General features: G+C 31.8%; 1 protein-coding gene across 8 annotated transcripts in view; it reads right to left on the minus strand.

Moving 5' to 3' along the window:
• Nucleotides 1-17,357, minus strand: part of LOC148603168 (plexin domain-containing protein 2-like) — a 73,810-nt gene that overhangs the window by 8,287 nt on the left and 48,166 nt on the right. Inside the window, exons 7-14 of one of the 8 annotated variants that reach the window (XM_088554116.1) lie at nt 14,991-15,055; nt 13,208-13,298; nt 11,450-11,467; nt 9,667-9,708; nt 7,407-7,502; nt 6,382-6,524; nt 4,497-4,601; nt 166-199 (exon numbers count right to left, since the gene is read on the minus strand). In XM_088554116.1, coding sequence (XP_088410242.1) covers nt 166-199; nt 4,497-4,601; nt 6,382-6,524; nt 7,407-7,502; nt 9,667-9,708; nt 11,450-11,467; nt 13,208-13,298; nt 14,991-15,055 — 594 coding nt within the window. Of the gene's footprint in view, nt 1-165; nt 200-4,490; nt 4,602-6,381; nt 6,525-7,406; nt 7,503-9,666; nt 9,709-11,449; nt 11,468-13,207; nt 13,299-14,990; nt 15,056-17,357 lie in introns of all 8 variants that reach the window. The other 7 variants (XM_088554115.1, XM_088554118.1, XM_088554117.1 and 4 more) reach the window with 7 other exon arrangements.

Here is a 17,357-nt window from a genome sequence, read left to right on the forward strand (position 1 = left end):
TTTTGGTATTTGGGCCAATGAGAGCTTTTATTGACCTTTCTCCTCTGCATGATATTTTCGTAGGCAAATACTGAATGCCTAAAAATTTGGGACCATCAAACATGAATGTCTAATATTTTATAGTTTTAATTATAGGTATGGTGAAGATTGTGATTTAGTACATACATTTCTCTTGCCTGCATTTTCCATCTTTTGATACCTGAAAACATAGCAATAAAATATGTCACTATCTACCAATTGGCAGAAGATACATGTACTTGAAAGAATATAAATTTTAAAAATCTATTGCAAGAACCAGTTGAGACAAAATGCATTATAATTTACAACATGTTGCAATTAATATTGTGAAAATAGAATCCTTCATCATATTGGACACTTACTTCACTGAAGGTTTTAAGTACAATTCTGCGTAAGAATCAGGCAATGGGTGACACATCATATTTCTCAATTTGGTCTTTTTTGCAACAAATATATTCAATACATCTAGAAAACAACTGAAAAACTATTTAAATTTATCCTGAAGCATCTGTGACATAGATATTGTTTTACTGCTTATATAAGAAAAAAGTGCGGGCAGATTTTCCAACCATTTTTCCATAGTGCATTTCAACTAAATTTGACCTATCAATATCTTAAAAGGATAAATTTTACCAACACTTTGATCATTATTTCTGGAGGTTATCTGGTATAAATACTTGGTTAATGTAATAAAATCTGTGTTTTTTCCTTTATGTGCCACACCTTATACATATCTTGCCTGATTCTAAGACAGAGAAGTACTTAAAGCTAATGGTAAACATTACTTTCAAAAGAGAAATACATTAACATCCGAATACTATTATAATCATTCAAGTAAAATATACAGATATAGCTAAACAAATACAATAGGCTTGATCTTAGGGTTAGAAATTAAATTTAATCACACACTATATATTGTGCAAGATGAATGAACAAATTAGAACATAAAGTAAATTATCACTATGAGATTTTGTTAATGACTAAATGTATGTAAAATCTATTATCTAAACCTGAATCTGCAAAGTAAGAAAATTGTTTAGTTAAAGAAGAGAAATATAGTTGATAATAAGCAGTTAAGACTTTATGTGTATGTGTGAAAAGGACGAGGGGAGTTCAGTCTATCTGTGTCCTGGAAACAGATGAACCAAGAAGAAAAAAATAGGGCATTAATGGAACATAAAGTGATAAAGTGATACCCTGCCATGTAATTGTGAAAAAGGGGGATGGTGCGACATTTTATTACCAATGTCCCATAACACTAAATTGCAAAATCTGTAATGCTAATATGACGTCCTTAAAAGGTTTTGAGACCACGATTGTGGTAGATTTTCGATTGCTATATGAGCAGCATGGGACGTGGCTTGTGTGTGTGTAAATTACTGCCCACCTTAATCATGTAAATAAACACACGTAACATGCCTATGTGTATCAGCTGTTTTATTCATTTCAGCAGTGTGAATGACAATCAAATTCATATTTAATAAAAATATTAAATGATATGTTTTAGAAAAGTTATATTATATTCCGTAAAAATCACTTACACATATACTCAGTAGCATTCACCACATGCCATATTCGACATCATGTGTGAAACCACACAATAACAACTGTCAATGAATGAAACATTGTATCTATCCATGTGGCCTTATAAAGCATATCTAACATCGTTCTACTTAATTTGCTATTTCCTTCATTATAAAAAATACAAGACAAAGTTTCACTAGCGACCATTTTGCTATTGCTCAGGGTAAAATAATATGGCATAAATTGTCAGGCCATGGTAAAACAATGATAAAATGGAGTTTCCATGATTTGTTTCTTAATTCACAAAAATTGACAGGGATCTTACATCAATTCCTAAAAAATTCACCAGTTTTCAAAGGTTTTTGAGTTATTTTCCAACAACAGAAAACCTCCCCATTTGTGTACACATAAAGACCAATAACTCAAAATATTATAGTCATAAGTTAATCCAAAACAGAGGTTACATCAACAGAAAATACAATTCACCGAAGTTTCACAAAAAATTGGTGGAATCATTTTTCAGTTCTTGTTCAAAGTGTGAAAGATGGACAGGTGGACAATGATTTACCATATACGTCCTGACTCTCACCATAACCAAAGTAATCAAGGGACATAATATTGGCCCTCAGACATAGGAAATAAGCAATTTATACAAAGTTAGGCTATATATCTGTCTTCAAATTGTAGCAGTAAACAATTTACACTTTGATCTCATAGAAGTTTTCATTCATGGTAAGAAACACCTTTCTCCAATATCGTGAAATTCAATGCACGTTGACTCAAGTAATTGACCAGAAACCACGAAAATGTTTTTTTTCTACTTACTTAATGGTTACAGTTAAGAACGCAAAAATCAATCTCAGTCAAATTTTGTGGAATGGAACCTTGTTTTTCAATTTCATTGAGATCCATACAATGATATTTAGGTTAATTTCAAAAAGTCTTTCCTCCTAGTCCCTTTCTAGTTCTATTCCTAAATCAAAAGTAGGGCATCTTATGGGACATTAAATTATACCCCATCATGATATACCCAAAATAGTACTAACATATTTAATTAGATAAATACCCCCAAGTTTGGTTACTTTATATTAAGCAACAAATAAGCATTATATAAAGGTGAGTTACCCCAAAGAAACATGTGATTGTGGTGTGCTCTGACAGTACAGTATCATTCAGGTAGGTAGGCTCAGTTGACATGACATACTTGGTACATTGTACTAGCCTAAATAAGATACATTGTTACTGACCACAGACATACCTGAATATATTGAACTAGTTATACATAAAAAAAGACATTTCCTGCTAGAAATATATTATTATAAATATCCCTACTTTCTATTTTAAATCCTGGACACAAATTATATGTGATCTGGTGATTGCTCAATATAAGTCTTGTAAGGTCTATGCTAGCTAAAGCAAAAAAATTTTAGTTGTACACACTAGTTGCTTAGTAGATAGCAGAAAATTCAATAGACCCTTTTATTTTAACTACCAGGTAGTGGTTAGCATGCATTACATATACTTCCGTGTGGTAGGGCTTGGGGCAGAACAAAAGAATTTTAGTTGTGAATATTTATAATATGAAGCAGGTGTAACCTGAAAGAGGACAAAGTTCAAAATATTGATATTAAAAAAAAACAGACCTTTTACATTTTTACATCAATCAGGAGTAATTTTTCTTCATATAGGACAAAAGACATTATCATTTATTGTTGTTAAAGATAAAAAACTAATAAAAAGATCCTTGCCTTGTATTACCATTGGTATAACAAGACAACTTCCGTCCAGACTGAAATCAGGCTCTCAGTGCTTCTAAGGTCAAGATTAAATTTACACTGATCACCATTGAGGACTTCATCCTCTGTCAAGCATGTTTATCGACTACCCCACAGTTGACACAAAAGGGTGTATTGAAAATATGATATTAAAGTATTAGACCTAAAACATCATACTTGAAGATTACACTTAGAAGCAAAAGACTAGCAAAGCAGTAAGAAAATATGGTAAAGTTTGGGATCATAATGTATAAATTGGTTATTCACACAGGAAACATGGTGGCAGAGTTCTGTGTCTCAAAACATCCCAAACATAAAGGCACCATAAAAAAAACACTTATAAATTAAACTTGTGATAATTAAATTCCTTTCTCAAAACAGCAATCCTGTCATTAAACAGTAAAATGCTTACCTTCTTCAAAATGTAAGGGATAGCACTGCTAGATATTAATCTGAACATTTTTTTTTCAATAGCCAAAGAATAAAAACTGAAATATTTATAAGATTTCACACAAAACTCATTCAACATTTTTTGTTATATAGGACCTAATAAAGTTTAGGATGTTCAAGAAAATTATGTCTTTGATTAAACTAGTAGAAAATGCTCAAGTCTAAATACATATATCAAACAATTTGTAAACCTATAGCCCGTACTGGCATAAATACTAAGTAAATTCTCTAATATCTCAATCTTTCAAGTTTCGTGAGCAGTTTTGGTGCCAGCAAAATTTCAAAAACGGACTCAATTCTAAGAATATTCTTATGTTCCTTGATTACTAGAAACTGTGAGCATTACCCACCAAAGGACGCCCTGCTCAACTCCCATTCCCAATAACAATATGGTAAAAATAGACAGTTATCAAACAGTCTGAAATTGAATCCCACAATACATCACACCCATATAAAATGTCTGTCAAAATATTAAGTGAATGTGATAGATAATTGCAGAGCTAACTATAAAAAAAGTTGTGGACTGACAGAGAAATGGAAGGAGGGCATACTGATGAACGGACATCATGATCACTATACACCTCCCACAAAGCAGTGGTATGAATTAAGGTCCTTAGATTTTAGGCATCAAAATGTTTAAGAATTTTCTCAGACTTGAGAAATTCTATAAGCTTTGAGGTGCAGGGGTCAGGGATGATAATTTTCTAGCTTTGATTGTTTTACCCCTACTTTACAATGGGTTGATTTGCTTGGTTTGTTGAATGTTGGTTTCATCGTCGTTGTTGTTGTTGTTGTTGTGTAAGTTTCATTACAACGCTCAATTGAATCGTGTCCCTAAACAAAACATACAAATGTCATGATGGAGGATAAATTTATACTAAACCCTGAACTATACAAAAAACAAAATAACGCATAATTTATACAAACATCACATCTTGCTTTTAAACAGAAATTTAAGGATTTAAGTGCAAGGATTCCCCATTTGAAACACAAAAATCCTGAACTAAGAGCTGAAGCACTAAATGATATCATGGTTCAATTTTATAAAATAGTTGAATCATCATTCTTGGAAAAGGTTGGACTTAAACTGTGAAAAGTTTGAACAAAACTTATGTAAGCAGATTTAACAAAAATATAGCCTATTTATTAAGGCTTTTTTAGTTATTAAAGAACAGAAATTCAAGTAAAGGCTTTTCCCGCAAACAAAATAATTTAAATTTTATGCTAAGTTCCCTCCAAAAAGGTACAAGGCTTTCTTCTAAAAATTGCTCTATTTTCTTTCCTCAATAGAGGGGAACACTTAATGAAAAAAAATTTCTACTTAAATCTAAAATGGGAAGGACTATTTAACAGGTAAACATCTGGAAATCCAAGTAATGCCATGCAGTGATATATTTCATGGCGAGAAGCAATTGATAAATTTGATTAATGCTATTCACTGCTCCTGAATGAAAGCATTAATATAGGATAATATGAAAAAGCAAAACATCAAAACTGCTAACCTACGTTTAAAAATAGTTGATCAAATTATTCATTTTATAAAATTTTATCTTAAAACAAGATAACGATTGTCATACATGTATTGACGGACTATATATATACTGAATTAATACATCAAACAACATAGAACTAAATTGTAAAATAAATATGAAAAAAAAAAAAACAAAAAGTGCATTCATAATTAATTGATCTGATCTATATTTACAGGTTAAGCAACTTATTTAAGATTAAATCCTATTTATCACTCGGCTACAAAATGCCCCATTGAAAAATCTAACAAGATCACATTTTAAATTATATCAGACATCTCCATTAATCATATTCAATTATTTGCTTAAGGATCTGACAATGCCATATGATTGGTCAGTTTTTAATGTATGCAAGCTAACCCATGATGTGACCTCCAATGGTATGCTGATAGATCTTGTATGAATGGGCATTTTTAAGGATTTAATCTTAACTTGATTGCAGCAAAACAATAGGTCTCTAAACACACAATTTGAAAGTAACAATTAAAACTGTTAGTTAATTCTATATATAAGGAAGGTTTGGCCTCTTCCAGAAATGAATACGACCAAGGATTAAACAAACATGCACATGCTTAACTGCTGAAAAGAATTTTGTCTATTATTTTTTTTTTTTTTTTTTTGTGTATTCCAACCTCTTGCATAGAAGAACTATATTTGCTAAAGATTTACACCTGTTCAGCTTTTCCATGCTTATGTTGAATATCTGCCTCTCATAGTTCAAGCAAATTATTTTTCATTATAAAATGCAAGGACTCTTTGTAAGTTATATATTTTTGTTAGAAAAGGTCAAGAAAAATTCAACATCCTGCATAGCAGAGATGTTATTGCAGAGAAATAGGTATTACTTAAGAAGCTGTTACGAATTCTATGTAGGAGACTGAATTACTATCATGCTTTTACTAAATTGATGACTTTCAATGTCACACCCAAACCAAACTCAAATTTCTGGAATAGCCCTTTGTACACACTCTATAATTTAATCTTACCACTTTATCAGATTCAACACAAACTTTAGTGGAATACACATGCAAAATAAAAACCATTTGTATGAACTAAGAAGGTTGAAGGTCATGACCTTGACCTACCAAATTATGACAGCCCTTGTTACGCCAATCTTGTCTGTACCAATCTAGACCATCAGAGCAGCGATGGACAGCAGGACACCACTTACAGTCAAAATTATCACTTTGAGTAACACAGGTTTCACAATCTGGTGCTATATTACAAGCTACAAGAAGTTTAAAATAAAACATTTATTTCTTATATCCGTTCAGTGAAACACTAAATAATCCCAAAACCTGTCTAAACCAAACCCTGAAAATCCAAAAACTTGTCAAACTAAACCCTGAATAATCATAAAACCTGTCAAACTAAACCCTGAATAATCTCAAAACCTGTCTAAACAAAATCCTAAATAATCCTAAAACTTATCTAAACCAAACCCTGAATAATCACAATACCTGCCAAACTTAACCCTAAATAATCCTAAAATTTGTCAAACTAAAACCTGAATGATCCCAAAACCTGTTTACACCAAACCCTGAATAATCCCAAAACTTGTTAAACTAAACCCTGAATAATCCTAAAACCTGTCAAACTAAACCCTGAATAATCCTAAAACCTGTTTAACCAAACCCTGAATAATCTGAAAACCTGTCTAACCCAAATCCTGCATAATCCCAAAACCTGTCAAACTAAACCCTTAATAACCCTGAATAATCTAAACACTTCTAGAAGTCCCTATATATCACTTTAAACATAATCAGAACCTTGGTAAACCAAACACCTGTCTAAACTGAACTAATATTAATCTCCAATAGAGGTTTGGCTTAGACATACATATAGTCTATTGATAATACTTAAAAGAGGTGATCTTAAAGGATTTCAATGGTACATTAAATACAGGTCATCAGTGAATACAGATGGTCACTTAGACAGGTTGGTGGTAGTTAAAGCAAAACAAATAACATGTACTACTTTTGATTTATACATCGAAGTAAATTTCTTTTCATTAAAAATTTTGAAAACAAACTTCTGAATTCAAACCAACTTGGTATCAAACTAAATGCTATATTTTGCAGCATTGTCAACTAGCATGTAATTATCTTACTGAGTAAAGGGTCTAAAACCACTACTGTTCCAGTTGTTATCAATGTTTTATTCACTTCAACTCGATGGTACTCAAATATAGTTCTTCTGGTCACTCCTGAAAAAAAAAGGAAAGATAATTTAACTCGATGATACTCAAATACAGTTCTTCAGGTCACTCCTGAAAAAAGGAAAGATAATTTAACTCTTAGGTACTCAAATATAGATCTTCTGGTCACTCCTGGAAAAAAAGGAAGATAATTCAACTCTAATTCATCTGCTCACTTCTGAAAAAATGAAAGATAATTTAACTCTAATTTTTCTGGTCCCCCCTGAAAAATAAGAAACATAATTTAACACTCAAAGTATTCAAAAACTGTTCTTCTAGTCACTCCTGAAAAAAAGGAAAGAAAACTTAATGGATATTTGAATAAGTTCCTTTAGTTCATATCAAGAAACTGGAAAGTATAGTATCATGAATATACATGTGAAGAATTATAAACAAACAAAACAAATTATGTGGTCATTCATGAAAACGCATGGAAAATTTACTTTTTTTTGTTCTGTCAATATCTGATGTGAGAAAAGGCATAAGGACAATGTTCAAGTAAGAATATACATATATGTCATAACTTGTTTATTTTGGTGAGGTACATTAATTAATTGTGACTTTTAGAAACAATTTAACATATTTATTCCACCTTCCAATTTTTCTAACATGAAATCATCTAACCATGTGAGTACAGAAAAAAACAAATATTCATAGATGCAAACAAATTCAAATTTGGTAGAAAATGAAGAACAGTGCAATTACTAAATCACTGCTGATTGTGAAAATTACACTCATACTATGAATGTTTTCCTTTCCTCTTTCATCTCCCCCAGACTTGACTTTTCATCAGCAACTAGGTAGGTGTTTCTAGAAAAGCAGAGGATGCTTATCCTACAGATGCACCTGGTCCATGCTTCCCAGTTTTTAGTGGAGTCCAAGTTGCTCATTAGCTTTTACTTTGTATGTGTGATTTTAGTTACTTTATGTTCTTTGCTGTGGATGTCAGTTTTCCATGTCTGGTCTTTCTCCGTGGATTACCTTCTTTTGATTACCGCTACAACCTTGGTTCCCTTGATTATTCTTACTCAACCAGAATGTGTAGACAAACAAAATACATTAGAAATGACAAATGATCTGATACACCTATCAATTATTGTTCTGGGGAAAAAGTGATTACATTTGACACCATTGTTCACATGGTTTTAGGACTCACCACTATTTAGCACAATTCTTCAGTGTCAGCAACACTTTAAGGAGAAACTATTCTTAGAACAACAATTATAAACTAATTAACACATGTCAAGAATAAACTTCAAATTTTATACTTGTATTAACTGCATAACAGCATGCAAGCAAGACTGAAGCATCCACATACCAACAAGAGTAGTATAATTCATGCATTCATACCATGTGAAGTATATATGAATGGTAAATAACAGATTGAAGGTCTTAAACTTTATGATTACTGAGTAATATGAGTGGGAGACAGGTCAACATATATATATTATCGTACTATGAAGGCACCAGGAAGGACTATCTGTATAGATAGATGATACAACATTACTTAAACTACATACACAATTCTTGCTTGAACAGGAGATATCTAAAACATTAAGCAAACACAGATTAATTTTTCGACTTCATATTTTTTCTCTTTGTTGACCAGCAATAAAAAAACTTTAATAAGGGACTTCATTCTATCATTAATTTTCTTTAAAATTTCATTTCCATCAATTTATATAATAAAAATCCCTGACCTTGGTATTTGACCTACTGACCTCAAAACCAATTATCTTGGAAACCTAATAAATATTGGACAGAAAAAAAATTTTCATTTAAAAATCTACTTCATGTAAGCATGACCTTGAAATTCAATACACCAATGTGTTTTCATTGCCAGTATAGTTATCATCTATGCAAGTGTAGTTAAAATCCTTCCAGTAACATAAAACTTATGTAAAAGGGGACGGATAAAAACAAAGATTTTTACTAGTAGTTGATTATTAAACTATAGAAGACTGCAATCAGTCAAATATACAACAGATGCAAACAAAATTTTTCATTACAAAACAAAACTTGGTGTTACTTTTGTCAATCATTCCATTAAAAACCTGAAATAATGTTAGTTTCTATTTAAGAACATTTCTAACAGAACTGAAATTCAACTGGCATCACAATTTCTACAAGACCTTCTCATTCTCAATGACAAACTCAAGATGCCGTTGTTTACCTTCCCACTCAGAATATTTATGTTCTGTATTATTCTTCTCAACTGCTCAACAAGAAATTAAAAATACAAAAAATACATACAAAATGTTTAATTTTTCCTTCTTTACACTGACAAAATTATTTCATGTGATTTTCACATGAATTTCACCTGAATTAAGCAAATTAACTAAGTGACAGAGTTCACGTGAAATTCGGGTGAATGGAGCCTTCATATGAAATTCACACGAAATGTTCACATGAAATTCGTGTTTAGTGAATTTCTCATGAAAATCATATTAATATCATGTGAATTTCATGTGAAGCTCGATTAACATGAATTTCACGTGAAAAATATTTGCCTGTGTATCAAACTTAATTTGGCTCAAAATATTGACCATTGTGATAGTCAGTCTAGGATTTTCTTTCCCTTTCAACACATAACACCTAATAATTTTTAACCAGAGCGTTTTTTTTTTTTTGTTTTTTTTTTATTTATTATGGTACGGTGGGTTATTTTGGCATTGTTAAAATCATGACAATTTAAAGACAAAATAGTAATGATGCTAAATAATACAAAATTCCTTTAGCCTAAAGTAGATATTTGGTGGAATTTTTATTGGCACGTGTTCCAACAGGCTGGTAATAGCGATAAAATTGGCAATTACTAAACAACCTGCTGTATGGGTATGTGATTCATTTTAATTAAGCCAAAGATTTTTTTTTTGGTACAAGTACCACAATGGTTCATAACATACAGAATAATACCAGTTTTGAAGTCAAGACAGAATATATCAGTGAGCCACATAGAGCAGGATGTGTGCGTCTGTTTAGAAGTTTAATGCTGGCATTATTCTGTTTATTGACGACACTGCAGTATCACAGTCAGGGTTGGACCCTAACTTCATTTGTTTGGTAGTCAACAGGACTACTTCAGAGCTAAAACAGGTAGTCTGTAGATCGTAATGGCAGTTCTGGTCTTAGATCTTATGAAAAATAAGGCAAAATTTAGATAGCCCATAGGACTACCATGAACATTTTTCAGGTAGTCCTCCCCAAAATTTTGGTGGCACAGGACTACCAGACTACTGTTAGTGTCGATCGCTGACAGTTGATTTTACATTACGCTGTTATCATAACTTGCCACCAGTTTTTAATATCATTGCAGTAGCCTTGGATTGAAAATGTCAGGCAGGAAGAACAATGGGAAACAGGTCAATTTGCTGAAAAATTCACATACCAGAACCAGAATTTTATACTTGCTATTTAAAGCAACAGAAGATTACGGCTATACTTATACCAATAATGTTCTAGTTCTCAAATATCTGACCCAGATTTTTACTAATTTTAGTTGTTTTTAATTCAGATCAATCTATTTCCACATTAAATGAATGGAATAAAGGACTTCACCATGTTAACATGGCGGCAATGTAGAAAACAGAGTGAAATAAAAATTCTTCCCATTTCCTTCAAATTAAAACTAATGTTCAGGAGTATGGGAATCCTGTTATAACTTAAATCAAAAAGTACTTAATTTTCACTTTTCGAAAGAAAATTATGGCAAATATAATTTTTCTCTTCAACTCCTGAAAGCAAATTAACTGATTAAACAACAAGTACCGGTAATGAACCAATACACTAATAACCACATTATGTACCATTCTCCAATTCTTCTTCTTTGATACTTTACCAAATTCATGCTTCCCTAAAAGCATACTTTCCCCAGTACCGAACATTGCTTCATGCAAACTTATTTGGAATTATAAACAAAATATAAAATAAAACTGCTTCACAGGAAACAAACCAACCTTTTCTTGACCTTTTCCCTAGAATGAATTCAGTTATTTTGTAATGTCCATTCCCACTAAAAACTACACAAAACTAACTTAAAAAACTAGAGGCTCAAAAGAGCCTGAATCGCTCACCTGGTTAACCATTTGCTTATTTGAAAAACTTGAGGAATGAGACGGGCTAAGCTAAAATCAACTAAAATTATTCATAGCATTTTCATGACCTGAACCAGAATTTTGCTTAAGCCAACAATTCTTGAATTTTTTTCAAAAACCTGTCTTATGACCCCTAAGTTCCATTTTTAGTATAGGCAGCCATATCTATTCATGGATTAAAAATCACAACAGTCATTTTGAGCACAATACACTAAAGAACTATTATGCTTATTTTCATTCAATGATCTTCAATGGTTTTAGAGAAGAAGATTTTCAAAGTTGTACATGTGAAAAAAAATACAACAAAAAAACTGTTTCAGGGGACATAACTCCTACATTAGTTAATGAATGGTTTTGAAAATTTTGGCCTAGGTCCTTCTCATGATGCTTAACAATTTTACCCTATGCCAGAAATTTGCTAAAGGCAACGGTTTTTGAGTTATTTGCAAAAACTGCCATCTGACCACTATGTTCTATTTTTAGTAATGGTGGCCAAGTTTTTTACATGAATCAACAATCCAACAGTCATTTTGTGTGGGATACCCTAAGGAACATAAATGCCAACTTTCATTGAATTCTGTGCAATGGGTTTTGGGAAGAAGATTTTCAAAGTTGCACATGTGAAAAATACAAAAAAAAAACTGTTTGAGGGGCCATGACTCCTACATCAATTGACCAATCGTTTTGAAAATTTTGGCATAGGTCCATCTCATGCTGCTGAACAATATTATTTTGCCAGAAATTTGCTAAAGGCAACGGTTATTGAGTTATTTGCAAAAACTGCAATCTGACCCCTATGTCCTTTTTTAGTAACAGCAGCCATGTTTTTTCATGGATCAAAAATCCCAACATTCATTTTGTGCACAAAACCCTAAGGAACAAACATGCCAAGTTTAAAACCTATCAGTCCAGTAGTTTCAGAGGAGAAGATTTTTTAATATTTGTCCACAACGACAACGATGACGGATGCCAAGTGATGGCATAAACTCACTTGGCCTTTGGCCAGGTGAGCTAAAAATAACTATGAAATATACTCAGTGAGCTTTACAGAAAAATTTCAGGGAAATCTACAGCTCTTTTAAATAATAATTCATTGAGAAGTTTCAGGCTGTAAGGATGTACAAATCAATAGTAAAAATCAGCAGCAATTTGTGCCACAAAACTTGAAAAAATTACTTACATCTGAGAATACTGTTATTTTCACATTTGGTAATTTTTAACGAATTGTCATGTGAACATATTTGGGGGTATGGACTTTCAGGATTTCAAATAAAAAACAAAACATTATATTGTGTGAAAAAATCAATTTCACAGGTACCATTTTTTCGTGGTTTTCTGTCCACCACAAAAATTGCAAAAATTATTATGCCATCAAAAATTTATACATTTACAGTTCTCTTACTTATTCAAGATGTCATGAAATCCAAAGACTTTGATTAGTGCTAACATGAAATTAAAAATATTCTCAGATTTAAGTATTCTTTAAAGTTTTGTAACTTATGGCAAGATCCTAATTCAAACAGTTCAAATAAAAAGAAAGCATATGTCAACATAGGTAATGTACAGGAGAAGTCCCTCACAGGAAGAATAAAAATGTCAACACCTTTACTGAGTACCTACCATTGACTGTAGCATCAACATAGAAAGCATCAGACAATCCCACTTTCACAGGATGATTATCTGTCATAATTTCTTCTATTTCTATTGGTATCTAAAACAGAGAAAAATATAACTCCTGAAACACATGGCATAACAATTATTGTGTGAAAAAAGTACATGGAGGATGCAGCATATCAACAACAGGGGTGGATACAGGATCTCAGGGGGTGTAAATAGAATAAAAGAAAATTCTGTGGGTAAAATTTGTGAAAAATCAAGATTTTATGTAAAAAAAAAAGTTTCTTTTACATAAAATCTTGATTTTTCACAAGTTTTTTTTTTCAATTTTAAGGAGGGGGGTGTACGTGCGGCATGCCCGTCCTTGGATCTGCACCTGCATTATATATTGCGTCATCATTATTTTGATTGTTTACAATATTTTCATATAATTCAGATTGTTATTTAATTATTTAACTGGAAATACTGAACATGATCACATGGAGAATACCCCCTGTATAAAATGGAGTTAAATGTAAAGTCCCTTAATTGAATTATCTCCCTTATTATCCGCCAACAAATATAACAATTCTTAAAAACTTTCTTGAAAGTTTCATCAAAATCCCTTCATCAGCATAGAAGTTGTGCATATGGATGGAAAGACAGACAAGGTGATTCCTACATATCCCTTAAACTTTGTTTTGGGAATATAATAACTCAAAAAGTCAAAATTTTCATTAAAATTGTAAAAAATATAAACATAATTTAGAGCTCTGTAGCAGAAAATGTCTTGTGTCTATTTCATATTGATCATGTATTGATGTCTTGGGTGTTTTATGAGGATGCTATGAGTACATAGTTGGATTCCAGGGTGTGTTGTGCTTAGTATTGATGGTGTGAGTGTTTTGTGTGGATGGTGTAAGTACATCATGTAATTCCCGTGTGTTTTGTGCTTTGTATTGATGGTGACTGATACTCCTAAAGAGTGACAGACAGACAGACAGACAGAAGGACAGAGTCGAGCCACTGCTAAACCTGCTTTCATTGTTGGTGATACAGGTAAAAAAGAAATGTAACCAATTCATTTCTATTTGAATGCAATAACTATAAAATATTGTGGTTAAATTTTGAGTTGAGTAAAACCATTACAGTAAACATCAATAAATGCCAGGATTTACCTTAAATAACTATTTCATCATCATAAACCAATCTGTCAAACAATAGTAAGAAATAAAAATTCACTTCAAACCTCACAATAAATAACTATTACAATCAGTACACCTAAAAGGCTCTTAAAATGAGGACATAACATCTGACACATTTACTGTAATACAAGTACGAAAAATAGGTCAAATACAGACAATTATTTGTTAAAATATATTTCCTTAATATATTTCAGTGCAAATAGTGTTCTTTATTTCAATTTTTTAAATCGCTGTTTGTCCAATTGGTATAAATTCTGGTGGGTTTTACAAGAGATTTTTAGATTCTCCTTCATTAGGAGAGGTTTATATCACTTCTCTAATGGAGATGGCAAATCACATTTTTACCAAAGAGAATAGATAGTTTAAAGCAAGGACTAGGCTGAAGATTCACTTTTTCCCATGAAATCAGTAGAAAATTCAGGAAATGAAAAATAAAAATTTGGTCTCAGAAATTTTATCATTACCTATAGTGGTTACAATTTACATGTATTTTAAACCATAGTCTTGAGATGGGAGAAATAGTTAATGGGTGGAAAGGCCAGAAAAATGTAAAAGAATTTATTTTTACCAACCCTGCAAGACATGTGTTGAGTAAAACTTACTTGTTTATAACCAAACACTATACTGCCATTCCGATGTAGTGTTGTTTGGAATATAAATGGCTTGGCTGAAATTATAAAATGAAAGACATGTAATAAGGACTTTAACTGAGCTAAATTAAGACTAGATGCCACAAATCCACTGTAACAAGCCAAAATAACATATACAGTGAAACCAGTTTCAACTGAATCCAGTTTGGACTTTCATATTTGTCAGGTTCAGATAGATGTTCAGTTTACCAAGGTTTTAAGTAGTACTCCAGCTAAGAATCATGCAAAATGTGATTCATGGTTGGAAAGACTACATATTTTTTGTTGTTGATATTTTGTTTAAAATGTTATAGTTAGCAGAAATTGACATGCAACTTTTCATATATTCCCTGTTCATAGGAGATATAAATTACAAAGAATGTACTATAGAATTAAAAACTAATGGAGATTTCTCTGTAAATGATACTGAAATACAAAGGAATCTACTGAGCTTTCAATTTGAATTATATCCTAAGAACAAACAGACTGGAATGAATGATTAAACATTTCATCACATAGACCTATAAAACAAATTAATAACAAAAATAAAAATGTGTAGCCATTTTTGGGGTGTATCACATATTACAGAATTTGCACGATTCTTACAAAGACCGCTACTTAAATACATTTACATTGTCTGATTTAGACAGGTTTTTGGTTTAGAGAGGTTTTACTGTTATATACTGAACATTATATTTCAAAATCTGCATCACATGCTGTATCAACCCAAGACTCCTATAACACCCTAAGGGCAACCTTGATTGTGGTTACAGCATGTAAACTGGACAACCTTTCGTTAGATATACAACAACCCTACTTTCGTTGATCTTTAGAATTTTGCACTTAATAACCCAAACTGGGTTCTTTTTCTGTATAAAAAAATTAAAGCTTGAGATGTACACATTATGACCTCTAATTAGATATGCAACAACCAACTATATAAAAAACTTAAGTTTTGCACTCATTGATCTCATTCCACTCATTTATTTCGAGACAAAACATCGATATTTCAGATGTATGCTTTAAGACCTTTCATTTGATATGCAACAACCTTACCCTCTAAGTTCTTTAAATTTTTGCACTTAATGGCCCTACTCTTTGAACATGCATGACTTATCGAGGTTGAAACTCTGATTTTTGAAATGTGCTTATTTAGACCTTCAAAATGATATATCACATGACCCCCTTCAACGAAATTGAAAATATGATGCAATATCAAATCTATAAATAGGTATTGATGAAATATATCAAACCATTGGAAAATATGAAAATTTTAAGTTGTTGTAGTATCGTTGGTTTTTTTTTATATTGGTCCTTGGAATTTGTCAAACAGCTGTACTTGCCAAGATCTTTCATTCTGTGGAATGATCATTTGTGTGTCTGTTGTGGAGTTTAAAATATATACCCCTGCTTTAAAAACTTCGAATTTCAATAGATCAAAAACTTGACAAGATATCTCAAATCTGAAACTGTATGACAATTTGCAGAACACATGCAACAAAATTAAAAAAAAAAAAATTTGGCAATTCTTGAGCTCATTTGGAGCCCAACGATTATCAAAATATGATACAATAACAAACTCCGGAACCGGAAGTCGTAGAGACATGAAACTTCCACCATACATTTTAGGATGACTTGACCTTAAAAAACTTACAAGGTAAAGGTCATACATGTATGTCAAGATCACAAACCTGTTTCTGCAAAACATTTAAATTGGCATAACTTTTGAACAGACGATCTGACAGATGTAAAATTTGTCTCAAAATGTAGGGATAATTGAGAGGGTCATTTCATATGCTGTATGTATGCACTTATCTCTTATAGTTTTCTAAATATCAAAGCCTGTATTTTGCAGTGAGAAAGCTTTCTAGCACTCCATGACCTTTGACCTTGGATGCAAATGAAAGGTCACATGGACCAAAGATCATTGATGAAAGTCCCATGTTTCCACAATGTCCGGTTCTCGAAAATATAAATTTTTATAAAAACTTAAGTGATATTTCAAGGGATATAACTCCTGTATGGTCTGATAATAAAATACTTGTTTATGTTTATTCATTAGGTATTCATCTTGTGTACTTGAAACAGTTTTTAGACTGATTCTATCTATTATGATTTCAAGATATGAGGGATTGAATGAAATTGTTTGAAAGGGACATAACTCTTAAAGATGATAATGAAATCCTTAGCAGGGTCATTTTAAAATAGAACATGATGACATCTACATGTTCACCAAGTATGATAATGATATCCTGAAAAATGAGCTCAGGGGACCATGCTGACCGTGTTGATAAGACATTAATAAACGGGAGATAACTTCTACAATGGATGATGAAATTC

Source organism: Perna viridis, chromosome 11 (genome assembly GCF_037379345.1).
Source record: "Perna viridis isolate PV_CMFRI_1.1 ecotype Kerala chromosome 11, ASM3737934v1, whole genome shotgun sequence".
NCBI classification, from domain to species: Eukaryota; Metazoa; Mollusca; class Bivalvia; order Mytilida; family Mytilidae; genus Perna; species Perna viridis.